Source organism: Tauraco erythrolophus, chromosome 1 (genome assembly GCF_009769465.1).
Source record: "Tauraco erythrolophus isolate bTauEry1 chromosome 1, bTauEry1.pri, whole genome shotgun sequence".
NCBI lineage: Eukaryota > Metazoa > Chordata > Aves > Musophagiformes > Musophagidae > Tauraco > Tauraco erythrolophus.
In genome coordinates this window covers 111,491,183-111,504,872 of record NC_141465.1, presented here as the reverse complement: position 1 = coordinate 111,504,872, position 13,690 = coordinate 111,491,183, and the positions used below count along the sequence as shown (strand labels likewise).

The 13,690-nt window shown below is 35.3% G+C and overlaps 1 protein-coding gene across 3 annotated transcripts in view; it reads left to right on the top strand.

Moving 5' to 3' along the window:
* The window catches only part of PDS5B (PDS5 cohesin associated factor B), a 98,976-nt gene that overhangs the window by 45,641 nt on the left and 39,645 nt on the right, over window positions 1-13,690 (top strand). For all 3 annotated transcript variants that reach the window (XM_086620989.1, XM_086620996.1, XM_086620983.1), the window contains exons 14-21: window positions 2,712-2,760; window positions 3,825-3,964; window positions 4,042-4,157; window positions 5,862-5,967; window positions 8,138-8,298; window positions 8,928-9,051; window positions 9,843-10,001; window positions 10,820-10,888. In XM_086620989.1, coding sequence (XP_086477115.1) covers window positions 2,712-2,760; window positions 3,825-3,964; window positions 4,042-4,157; window positions 5,862-5,967; window positions 8,138-8,298; window positions 8,928-9,051; window positions 9,843-10,001; window positions 10,820-10,888 — 924 coding nt within the window. The remainder of the gene's footprint in view (window positions 1-2,711; window positions 2,761-3,824; window positions 3,965-4,041; window positions 4,158-5,861; window positions 5,968-8,137; window positions 8,299-8,927; window positions 9,052-9,842; window positions 10,002-10,819; window positions 10,889-13,690) is intronic.

Genomic DNA, 13,690 nt, shown 5'->3' with positions numbered 1-13,690 from the left:
CACGTGGAAAAGTGGGTTGTGTTGGAGTACAAGCTTCATTTGCTGCAGAAACATAGCTGTTCTGATGCTTCCGTATCATGAATGCAAGATAGTGTGAAGTGCCACAGTAGATCTTCTAAACAGAAATCTGTCATTATTCAGTGGAGTTATACTACTAGAAGTTAAAAGAATACTTCTCACTCAGGTTATTTCATGTTTAGATCAATGATTAGTAGCTTGTTCAACTTAAGGTCCGTTTTAATGGGAGCTTCAGCCAGTACTTGAAGACTTGGCCACTATTAGAAGACCAACCCAGTCAGAACCAAAGATACTCCACAATACAGTTTTAGTATTTTTCTTCTGACTTGCAAGAAGTGCAAATATGGAGATTCTGTATCTGTTGTCGTTATTGATCCTGTAAACTTGATCTGATTTCTGCTTTTTTTTTTTCCACTTCTTGTCTGAACCTGCCTGTTCAGCTGTGATAGCCAAAAGCCCCAAAAATGACAGTGTTCTTCCAGCACTAAAGTGTGATAGAAAGTTCTGCAGAATTACTTAATGGCTAGAATTATGTGCCAAGTGTCCATGTCACAAGGTAGAGAGGACGTTCACTAAAAACATGGCTTGTCTTAATCTTGTGCTATGTATTTGTTATGCTTCGACCTGTCTGAGGTTTCCATTATTCTCAAACGTTGCCAGATTTTCCACCAATTTGCTGATTAATCTCCTTTTTATATTTTTTTATGACAAAAAAATTGTGCAAATATGTTAGAACTCAAAATCCTATTTTCTTTCGTAGTCAACTGCAGAACAGAATTTACTCTGAAAAGTTGAAGGATACTCCTCCATTTCGTGCGTTAGCCAAGGTTATTGTAACTGTAATTTTGTTATCTCCAAAGCCGATACGACTGGTTTGGACCTTGAGATCTATATGCAGATTTCATTAGCAAAATGCAAAGAAATCAGATGTACCTGAACAAGACTTTGACCTCTGTCTTGAAGTTTTTCCCTATCTGCTCCAAATAATTCTAAGACTTTTATAAGAAAATGCTAGTGTCTTGCAACACTACCTGTTAGCGGCCCTTTCCTGATATGAAGCTGATGAAAGGGCCCACTGTAGGTCTTCATTTGCCTCATGTTAAACTTGGATGAGAAGAATTCTTTTTCATCTAAGGTGAGCCTCCTTTCTGAGTTCATCTGACATTGTTTTCTTGTTTGTAATTTTTAGGCCTGCCTGCTATCCCTTTTTGTCTCTTATAAAGGGAGTTCTATAAAATGTAATTCTAGCAATGGTGATGGCTAAATACTGTTCTTTTTTAATTATGAGCTTTCACTGAAAAGTATTTAAAAGTCTATTGTTTTCATATTTAAATTGTTTCATGGAAGGACATGGGTTTTTAGTTCGAGCCCATAGTTGATACTGTATACCTACATTTATGAAGTTTTGCAGATTTTGTAAGTTATGTCACCAAAGTGATCTGTCAGAATTCAGTTGGCAGAAGAGCAGCTTCCGTTATGGTTTTGAAGCTGATGGTCTATTATGCTTTTGACAACATTGCTGTAAGCTTAAATTTTCTTTCAAATTCCAATTTTTGTTTTACTTATGAAGATTTCAGAGTTGTCCAACAGCGCTTACTATACAGCAATGAAAAGCTGCTTTTTTCTTCTTCTTTTGTCTACACTTTTCTGAAGATGATTAGGGCATTATCTTCGCTGTACAGTTAAGGATTCCCTTTTTAATTTTTACTGATAATTCCTTAATATTTCAAACGTCAGAGTAATTCCATAAAACTTCCTAGACTGTAGAATACTGTGGATTATAGCGAAAAGTGGGGAAGAAGTGTCTTGGGAACGAATCTGTCTACCTTCAGTAGAGGTGATATGTTGTAGAAATATAGTCTCATGAAGAAAATGTACTTGCTATATAGTTTTACCTGGCTGTGAAAATTGTTGTACCTTTTTTTTTCCCCCTTCTTCCATTTACTCTGTGTCCGAAGGTGGACTTTGCATGTGGCATTTGAAATCCTGTACCAGAAGAATTACTGACAAAAGGAAAATAAATGAGATAAAAGTCCATTTTGTCTAACTTTTGCATTTAAGGTTCTGTTGAATGACTTTATATCAGCAAGAGTTTCACTGAAATCTAAGCTTCACAGATATCCTGAAATGCAGTTATGTTTTCTTTTTATTTTTCTTTTGTTGTCGTGGTCCCTGGTTATTGCTTTCACAATGACACTGCTATTGTCAGCCTTCCCTGCTTAGCTGAACACTTGTCTTACTATTGACTCGCTCTGTTCTTTACAATAAGGTGGGAACTACTGTCGAGACTACTTAGAATCAATATCTGAGCTAGAAGATAAAGTGAATTTAATGCTTGCTGTTCATTTTATATTTAAAAACAAAGAGGCTTTAGATGGAAAACAGTTACAGAAATAAGCCATTTCTGCTGTTCATAAGGTATATAGTAGATTTAGTAGATTGAAAAGTAAAAAAAAAAGTATTTTACGTAAGTATATGTGAGACTGTTACTGTAGGCATGACGTACCTTTTGCTTCCTCAATCTAGCATTAACTTTGCACTGGTGGCTTTGATTTCTAACACGCTGATGTGTTAGCAAAATGATGAGTGCTGACTTGTTGATAATGCATTAAGGACATTTTCTCACTCAGTATTCAAGTGGAAATATATAATGTAAATTTTTACTTAATACATTTTTCTTTTGTGACTTGCAGACAGATGCCAGCAGTAAAGCTATATTCTCAAAAGTGATGGTTATAACAAGTAAGTCAGTTGAAGTATTTACACTGTGTAAAAATTACAGTTAAAATATATTGTTTTCTTGCTTTAAAAATCATTTAAGGTAAGCTTGTAACAAAGAAGCTTTGTAACAGATGACATTTATAAGAAATCTTAGCAGAAATGCTGTAACAGTATATTTTAAAGAATTAAGAGTACTATAAGCAGAATTCCTTCCTTCCTGTAAAAAGTCACCAGTCGTGAAGCTTGTCACATGACATTTTGGCTGCATCAGTTGTGGACTAATTCAAAATGTAGATGATCCATATTTTATTCATGACTCGAATGTTATATGATTCATATTTTATAATATGAAAGTTGATTAGTTTGTAGTTTTTTGATTCTTTAAGTTCTGGGTCTATTTAAAACAAAGAAACAACAGTAAAACCAATACTTAGGACTACAGGATAATTAGTTCAAAACAAGTAGTACTATACTGTATTCTCTGCAGCTTTGTTTAACACCTACTGTATCATAACCATGAAACATCTTAAATAGTTTACTAATACTTTGCCAATAAATTATCTTATTATAATATAAAAGGTAAATATAAAATTAATATGTAATTTAAGAAACACATTTTTAAAATGGCTTTTTAAAATGTTGCAAGCTGTTGTAAAGCTTGCATTTAGTGAAGGAGTAATTTAGCAAAAACACCCTTTTGATATTTTTCACATTTGTCATGTCAGATGATCTAAATGCAGAGTATATTTTTTTTGTGGAGTATAGTCTTTGCATTCTAAGGTCAACTTCAGCCGTTAATAATATTAACAGGAACAAGCAGACTTGTTGAAAATGAGTGTGAAGGGCGAGGAAGGCCAATAGCCAGGGGAGGTCTGTGGATACACACATTTTTAGAAATTGGTATCCTCATAGACACATCTGCACATGTTAAGTGTCTTGTAATTTGTTCGTGTTTTTTTTTTTTATCTCACCCTTCTTGGTTAACTTACACATAGAAACTTTCTTGGTGTGACGTTTCAAACTTGTGTGATTTACAGTATTGATACTTGTTAAAATAAATAGTGATTTCTTTTGCTTATTTAAAGGAAACCTTCCTGATCCAGGGAAAGCTCAAGATTTCATGAAAAAGTTCACACAAGTTCTAGAAGATGATGAAAAAATAAGAAGTCAGTTAGAAATGCTTGTAAGCCCAACGTGTTCTTGCAAACAGGCTGAAGGATGTGTGGTAAGGATTGCTCTTCAAGTACGCAAATGTTTTTGGAACTGAACGGATTATAAATTTAATTGAATCTTATATTGCAGAGGGAAATAACAAAGAAGCTGGGCAATCCAAAACAACCAACAAATCCTTTCCTGGAGATGATAAAGTTTCTTCTTGAGAGAATTGCTCCTGTGCACATTGATACTGAATCCATTAGGTATTTTTATGTGTGTGTGTGTTGTGATCTACAGTCAACAGTGTTTGAAATCGGGTTTTGTTATTTTGCCTTTAAGCACGAGCAGTAGTAGATTGGGTGGGTGCAGTTTGAAGGTGACCTGCACTGTTTTCTTCTGTTTCTACTTGTTTTTGTGTCCTTGTTCAGAAGGTAGCCATACAAACAATTGATTTGTCATTCTGCACAGCTGGGACAGCCTGTCTGTAAAAATGGATCTGTTGCTGATGGGGGAAGTTTGGTTTGTGACTGACTGACTTATTTTAAATGACATTTCTGTCTGTGGCTATTCATTGAAGCGTTCCACCCAGAACATTAGCTCATAGTGACATAAACAGTAATTTAACTGAGAAAGTAAAGATTGTGGTGATGATGCCTCAAGACTTTAAGAGTAAGCCAGTGAAGTGATGGGTGGGGAAAAAAAATAATTACTGAAATGATTATGTAACATCTGTATTTGAGATCTGTGGTACCTTATTAAAAACAACTAGTTTTAAATAGTGGTAAATTCTTATCTGTTAATTACAACTACAGTAATTGACTTTTAAGTACTTGAATTTTTCACTTTCTGCCTGTCATGTATGCAATGTAATGGAACGACTGAGATTTCACTTAAAAATCTCTTTCTGATCTTGGATCAAGTACAACGTGTATCTGTATTTTTAAATTTGAAAATACATTTTTTCATTCACAGAAGCAATATAAAATGTATACCTGAAGTCATATTCACATGTGGCACAAAGCTGTAATATTTATTTCACAGTCTACCTATTGACTGGCTGCCATACAGCATGCAAGGAAAAACAAGTAGTAAAAAGCACATCTTTTTGATTTTGCCACAGAACTCATCTCCCATCTTTGTAAAATTTCACTAAATATCTGCTTCATTTTTGAGAGTCAGACTGTTTTTTTTAATAGATAGTAATTTTTGTTCAGTTAGAGGCAGAAAAAAAAAATTTGGAAGTCTGTCTAGGAGGTCTCTCTCTTGATTTGCTCCAAGTTGGTTTTTGTTTTTTCTTTTTAATTTTTGGTGGTGTTTTGGGATTTTTTTTTTTTTTTTTTGTTATAAATATAATTTACAGGATGTACTGAAGGAATATTCTGAATATTGTTTAGTTCTTGATCAGGAAGCTGCCTACACCACTCACTAATAGGATCATTTGGATAATCACCATTTCCCTTCCTAGGGTACAATGTAAGAAAAAAACAAGCGTTACTGTCAAGTTGGAATATCCAGGAGATAGGTCTTTTAAATTTTTCAGCAATTCTTAGCATAGCTGCTTAATGATTTTTTTTTTTCTCTTGGTTATAGAGTAAACATTGTAAACAGTTTTTTTCCATCAATTATTAAGAATCCATAGCAGCTAGTAACCTCACCGTAATTCTTACCAGAATTTGTTGCTTGCAATGCTCAAATTGTTTTCTTACTTTGATCATCCTTCCAGAGTAATTTGTGTATGATTCTTAATTCATGATGGATCAACATTTTTGAACTTAATGCTTCATGAGCTTTGATTTAGGTAGGAAATAAGGACAACCAAATTATATATGTAGTTGACATATTTGTTTTATAACAAGCTTATGTTATAAGTAAGTTCCTTTAATAAGATTCTATCTTAAACTTACGAAAACAGTCATACACTGTAGAACTGCAGTAAATACAAGGCCATGTTTTGTTTTCCTCTTCAGTGCCCTTATCAAGCAAGTAAACAAGTCTATAGATGGAACAGCTGATGATGAAGATGAGGGTGTACCTACTGACCAGGCAATCAGAGCAGGTCTTGAGTTGCTTAAGGCAAGTATAGTCCTGGTGGTCAGTGAGCATGTGAAACTCTCAATCAACTGTGTTAAAATAATTTTTAATTAGCACTCAGTATCTTTAGTTATAAGCTGTGTGGTGGCTGTCTGGAAGAATACTGGTCTGGTTTTTGTTCTCTATGGTCATCTTATGTGGCACATAAGTAAGGTTATCTTAAATCATTTAGAAGTTTTTCTCGAAGTCAAAAGTAGAATCATAGAATCATAGAATTGTTAGGGCTGGAAGGGACCTTCAAAGGTCATCTAGTCCAGCCCCCCTGCAAGGAACAGGGATATCTCCAACTAGATCAGGTTGCTCAGGGCCTCATCCAACCGGGCCTTGAACGTCTCCAGGGATGGAGCATCCACCACCTCTCTGGGCAACCTATTCCAGTGTTCTACAACTCTCATGGTAAAAAATTTTTTCCTAATATCCAACCTGAATCTACCTCCCTCTATTTTAAAACCATTACCCCTTGTCCTATCACAACTGGCCCTCCTGAACAGTATTTGCGTGTATGAGATCAGCAGCTGTTTGAACATAATTATACTACCTTTGGAACTGTACTTGTATATCAGTGCAATACTGTGGTTCCCCTGAGTTCCTTGTAAATTGAGGTCTTATCTATTTCAACTGTGTAATCTTTGAGCCTCAGTTAACGTAGCAAAACCCATGAAGATGCATTTCTGGGGACGTTGTACAAAGTTCCTTACTCTGTTCTCTCCTTTTCGTAGGAGGAAAAGGGCTGATCACTGTGTCATTTACAAGTACCATTAAAAGCATGAAACTTTTTAAATGCAATCACAGTGTTTCTTGTTCCACTTAGTGCTTTTAGCCTACAGTCTTTGACAGAGACTATGTAGTGTGAGCTTTGCCTGTACTTGCACAGAAAGGTACTTGTACCGCCTTAGTTGGGAGTAGTCCACCTGTAGGTTGACTTCAGAGGCTTCAAAATCTAGAGGATGCTCATGCAGAAGTTTTCAGAATATCTGAGATCAACTAATGGTCTAGTAGGTTCATCTGAGAGCATGCAATTCTTTAGCCAGATGTGCATGTTTAGGTACAAGTCTGAAAAACCAGTAGCACAAAGATGAATCTGAGTAAGAATGAATCATGTCATGAAGGACTATATATTTGAAATAAGGGTCCCAGGTCAGTATTTACATATTCATATGAACTAGCATGACACATTTAAGGAAGAGAAGTAAGATTGACCTGAAGAAAGTGGTCTGCACATCCTGAGAAGAATCCAGAAAGGACAAGAATAGGAGTCTAGAAAAGGGAATGTCATACAATGAAAACAGGGAGGAAGGTAGCTTGGTGAAAGCAGAAAACTGTGTGAAGAAGTTCCTAGATTTTTAGGATAGTTTCTTTGCCATGGGTCAGAATATATATATGGAAAGGGGCTGATAATCAACAGCCACTTAAAAATGAAGAGAAGGTAAACTTTCAGAGAGGATCAAATGAGGATTTTTGTCTTTTTTAACATGGGGGGACTGTCATACTTGAAGACAGAGTCCAAGAGTCTGAAGGAGAGGTACAGGATCTGGTAAGCTGCTGTGGAAAGCTTGAGGGACTAGAGACCCTATGGGGTATGTCTGTGTTAACTGTTTTAGAGTTAGGAACTTCACTTCAGAGCACAAGCAGTTGTTCCACTTAGCAAAGAAGCATGAAGTCTAGGAGCACATAAGCTGGATTCCTTTTAGAGAAACAAAATTATGAGATGGGCTTCAGAAAAACGTATTGCATTGCAGTGGCTGAAGTGGGTTCAGTCAGTCTGGAAATAATCTGAAGTAAAACCCCTGAAATGTGAATACTGCTTCCACAGCATCAGTTTTGTTTCTCTTAAGACCTGCTTCTGCTGTAACCCAGTACTTGCTAATGTAGATGTAGCTACTGAGAAGTACATGTTCACAATAACAGGAGGAGAAATTAAGACTGGAGAAATAAGTTAAAACTGATGACATCATGTATAAAGACAGAGATGTTTAGGAGGTACTGGGAAAAAAAAAAGTCAGAAAAAGAGAAATGTAGATCACATGACAAAACCAGGCAGAGTATTATAAATATTCCAGTATGGCAGTGGAAGATGACTCCTGATGGAATGTTCTATATAAGTGAACCTCTAAAAAAAAACATTGACATGGCTTTCATCTTATTTTGGCAGGTACTTTCATTTACGCACCCTATCTCATTTCATTCAGCTGAAACTTTCGAATCTCTCCTGGCTTGCTTGAAAATGGATGATGAAAAAGTTGCAGAAGCTGCATTACAAATTTTCAAAAATACAGGAAGTAAAATTGAAGAAGACTTTCCTCATATACGATCGTAAGTTGTATATCTTACTCTGAGTAGTGTTCTTCACTATATGGGATTTTGGAAGTTCTCATTCTTCCTTTTGCATATATATGCTATAGCATTATCCTGCATTCTTTTGGAAGAAAGTATTACTTCAGGTAAAATAGGAGAGAGAATTGAATGACTTTAAAATGCAGTGCCTTTTGAAGAATGGAAGTGAAATGAATATATCCAAAGTAGTGACAGCTGATACAACACTGGCACTACTATAATTTTTATTATTGCCATTTGGAATTACTTATGTTTTTTCCTAAATAAAATAACATGGCAATTTAAAAACATTCTTTGTAATTCAATGAGAATGTGTAGACAAGAATATTTCCAAAAGAGCATTTAGTAAGTTTTGCAGATAAAATGTTTGTTTTGCCACATGATATCTTATCAATAAAAACGAGTTTGGGTTGTTTTTTTTTTTTTTACTTGCAAGCCTCTCTTTTCCTTTCTTTGAAGAAATTGTCAAAACCAGGAGAATTAGCACTTTTGTAGAGGTGTTGTGTTCTATATATGTATATCTGTGCTTCTTTGGTAGCTTGATATTTTGGTAGATTAATTTTAATTTGTGAAGAAGTACTTATCTCTTTTTTTATTTTTTTTTAAAGTGCTTTGCTTCCAGTGTTGCATCATAAAGCTAAAAAGGGACCCCCTCGTCAAGCTAAGTATGCTATTCACTGCATCCATGCAATATTTTCCAGCAAAGAAACACAGTTTGCACAGATATTTGAGGTAATATTAAAATATTTAAGTTACTTTTTATTGATCTTTGGTATTGCATGTGTAAACAAGGGATGTAGTGGCAATTTATATGGCAAGTTGTATCAAATTCAGAAAAGATATTTTTCCCTTTGTTCTCATACACTTTGGCCTGAGAAATGGTAGCAGAGGGTATTTTTTAGCATCCCATGATCCATCATGTTTAGGGTTTTGTGTTTTAACAGACAATAGAGTAAACCAAAATGTTGAACTGTCTGCTAGAACCATGAACTATTTATGGAAAGGAGCCATATGCCACTCCTCGCCCCTGTTGGGATTGACTCAAAGTATTTAAATGGTTAAAGAAGTTATGGAAAACTGAATTATGGTAAAGACTATTTAAATAGATTTTATATTTATAACTGCAAATGTACTTTTTAGTTAGTGCCCATCAGCTTTTTGTCTTGAAGGCTGAATCATAGTCCATTACTGAAATTGCCACCTTGAGATGTAGTATGCCCACTTCTTCAACAAGAAAATACACTTTTTAATCCATTGTTGCCCAAATGGTCCTGCTTGAGCTGCCACTTTTTGAACTACCCAGATGTGAAAAACATTTTATCTTTCTACTTGATTTTTCTTTTGATTTGTAGGAGACTTGATGGTGAATGTATCTTTAAATCTAAATAATTAATAGTTCTTTTAAAATTGTATTTCTGAAGTAGAAATAGACATGGACAACTTGGTACAGAGTTCTCACCTCCCTCCTCTCAATGAGACACAGATTATATCAGTAATACCTGAATTTGTTGCCTTTTTTCTAGCCACTGCATAAAAGTCTGGATCCAAGCAATTTTGAGCATCTCATTACACCGTTGGTTACTATTGGCCATATAGCCATGCTAGCACCTGATCAATTTGCTGCCCCTTTGAAATCTTTGGTTGCCACTTTTATTGTTAAAGATTTGCTAATGAATGATAGGGTAAGTATTTTTAAAACCTCGTCTTCAGATTCTTCTTCTCCTGTAGTATGATACTCAGAAAGTACTTGTGAAAATTTGTGGCTTGTTGGTGGTTCTTTATATGTATGATTGTCTCTGGATTTCTGTGTATACTGTTTGACCAAAATTGAAGACACGCAGTACAGGAAAGGAGGTAGTACTAATTTGGTTGTCCTTAAAAAATCAACAGACTGTGTAGCACAGCATTTGATCACTCATGACTTTCCTTTTTATTAAAAATGGGAAAATCGCTATTGACTTCACTCATTTAATGTCTTGTCTTAAGCAAGTAAGTTGTGATTTTTTAATTTTTTTTTTTCAGGAAGTATAAAGCATTTGAAACTAAAATACACTGTTTAAATGGAAGACTGGATTTTAATTTTTCTAATACTTCTATGTTTATAGTGATTATGAAGTGAAAAAAAAATAACTTGTGCATTGTCAGCCATTGTTTAGGGAAAGATTTACTGTATAAAACTATGCACTTGAGGTTCCAATCTACTGGATATGGAAACTGGAAATTATTTTCGAAGCACTGACTATTGCACTCTAAAGCAATAGTTTTCAAGTAACAGCAGCAGCAAAACCCCTTTACTACTGTTAAATTTGCTGATACTTGAGTAGTGAGGTTAGGAATAGGATCTCACTTCTGTAATGGTTACTTCTGTAAGATAGAGAAGGCGTAAAGCTAACCAGTGGGTCCTGCTGTATTGTTCTCCGAAGCAAAGAGGAAAGAAGAGATTATAGCAGGTTTCACCCAAGAGTAACAGTAGTGTCACAAAATGTAACATTTCGTTTAGCTTCCAGGAAAAAAGACAACAAAACTTTGGGTCCCAGATGAAGAAGTATCTCCTGAAACACTTGTTAAAGTAAGTAGCACTCACTATATTTTTCTGTGCTTGTGTGTATAGTACTTAATAAAGTTAAATATCTGGATTCCTAAAGCTTTCAAATGCTTTTCTGTGTTTCTTTGTCACCTTTCTAAAGGCAGAAAAACGTTACTATTTTAAAACTGAGGATTTTGCCAGAATACACAGTTTTGGATTGCCAGAGAAAATAATTTGCTTTGGGGAACCTTTTTTTTGCTTTTAGTTTTGTAGATAAATTTACATATACACTTTATTAAATTTTTATTATAGCTTATTATAGGCTGAGATTTGGTGTGCAACACTTAAGTATTCCACATATTATCACAGTTAAAGTAAAATTACTTTTTTCCCCTCCTGTTGAACATAGGAGGTAAATACCATAGAGACTTTGTCTGGTCTACCTTCTTTCTCTTGAATTTTTAGGACATTCCAAGGAACTTTCAGTGCTGTTTTGTAATAAAGAAAAAATTGTTCTTGGATTTGTCAGTTTCCTCAAATGAATAAATGTTTTAGATTGCTTTTCTCTGTATACAGTGTGTATTGGAGAAAAACCTAGTTTTAAAAAAAGAGAATCACTTTAAAACGGTGGGATTTTTGTTGTTGTGTTTTTTTGGGTTTTTTTTTAGCTTAGAAAAGTAATCTCAAACTTGTTCTTTTTTTGGAGTAAGCTTATTATTATGATTTCTGGGCTTGATAATAGATGTTCTCACTCAATTTGTCACTCAATCAGAAATAGATTTATACAGTGGAAAATACCTCCTATGTCTGTATTTGTTTTTAAATGCCCTTTCTTCAGAACACAGGGCTAGATTATGCTTTCACAGTTTCTTTCAGAATTAGAAAGCTGCATGTACTTTATAGCATGCTGTTTCTAAGTTAATTATAGCAGTCATTTAATTTCCAATGCCTTTTGAATAAAGTTGCTCTAATGGTTTTAAGAAGTTGTTGTTAAACTCTTTGTAGCATAATACCTCCTTCTCTGCTGGTTTAATAAGTACTTTGATTTCCAGCCTGGTACAGAACTCATTACTGGAAATGCTCAGTTGTGTTTGGAGCTGATTCGTTAGCTTTTTATTCATTTGACTACAGCAAGGATATTTTTTGTATTTGTGCCATTCCGTAGTTACACAATACACTCCAAAAACTGTTTAAAGAATGTGTATTTGTTTTGATTTCATGAACTGCTAGTTTAAAATAGACATGATTTCACTTTGGTGATTATACATGTGACTTGAAGTAGTAAATATTAATTGATTTTCTTAATTTTTTTAGCGATTCATGAAGCTGTAATATCTCTTGAAAATGTGTTTTGGTGTTGATAAAAATTATCAACTGGCTTATAGAAAACTTAAGGCAACTTAAAGTTGAAGCCAAGCCTGAAAGCTGTAAGAAGCATTTATTGGCAAGTAAAAACAGGTTATAGTATCTTCCGCCCTAACATATCATAGAATCATAGAACGGCTTAGGCTGGAAGGGACCTCAGAGATCATCTAATCCAACCTCCCTGTCACGGGCAGGGACGCCTCTCAACTAGATCAAGCTACTCAAGGCTCCGTCCTACTTGGCCTTGAACACCTCCAGGGAGGGGGCATCCACAACCTCTCTGGGCAATTTATTCCAAAGTCTTACCACCCTCGTACTGAATAATTTCTTCCTAAGATCTAATCTAAATCTGTTCTCCTTCAACTTAAACCCATTTCCCCTTGTCCTATCAGTGGACACTCTTGTAAAAAGTCCCTCCCCAGCCTTCCTGTAGGTTCCCTTGTAGACTGTTACATCGGCCTTTGTTTTCAGTGCTAAAACTTAAATGAAATTATGTCTGCAGAGAAATGTTTCAGTGTAGTATTAAATATGAATTGGAATATGAAGTGGACATTGCTTCACTTTTCTCTACTGCACATTGTCTGTATGTTCTGTGATATTCCTACAGCATTTGTGGCTCTGAAAACTCAAGTAGTAGAAACCTGAGCTAGCTGTTCTCATAATGTTGATGAAGCTGACCTTCCTTTGAGCAGGAGATTGGACTGGAGACCTCTTGAGATTCTTTCCAACTGGAATTATCCTTTGATAGTTTACCTATTTGGCTGCAAAGAAAAAAATTAAAACATGAGGGCAGTGTGAACTCATATGTTTAAGTCTTCAGGTAGCCAGAAGCAGTGACTGGGGGGAAACTTATGCCCTGTACTAATTTCATAGGAATGCTTAATTCTGAAGGGTTGCTGGAATGTTGTCACAACATCATTAACACCAGCAAAGAAACAGGGGACATACTGGGGTCAGAGGAAAATTCTGAAGGAGCTGAGGTTAGGACTTGCTACATGGAAGGAAAACTAGCGTAGCTTTGAACAGTAAAATTGAGGGAAGGGAGTTGTGGAAGGTGAATAGAGAAGCAAGGGTTAAAATTGAAATTGCTCAGGAGCTGATATAGAGGCACAAGTTAGCATGTGGCTGTTCCCTGGCTGAATACGTCATTTACTTGAAGACCAAATAGAGCTAGCATGTTTCTGTCCTCCCAGAGACACTAAGGGTACAGGTGCTGGTTAGGACCCAAAGAAACGGAATTGGTAAGCTGTAAAAAGATCTGCTGCTATTATTATATTTTTATTGCTATTAAAATCTGGTGGATAGTTATAGCTATGTCAGTGGAAGACCCTTTGAAAGCTAGGGCAAGACAGTTTCATTTTTGTTCCACAAACTCCATTTGCATTTTGAGTTCTTGAGTGGCAGACATTCTACCTCTTGCTGATGTTATCCAACAGAACTAGAATTCTATGTGTGGAGTAAATGGGCTACAGTGCTAAA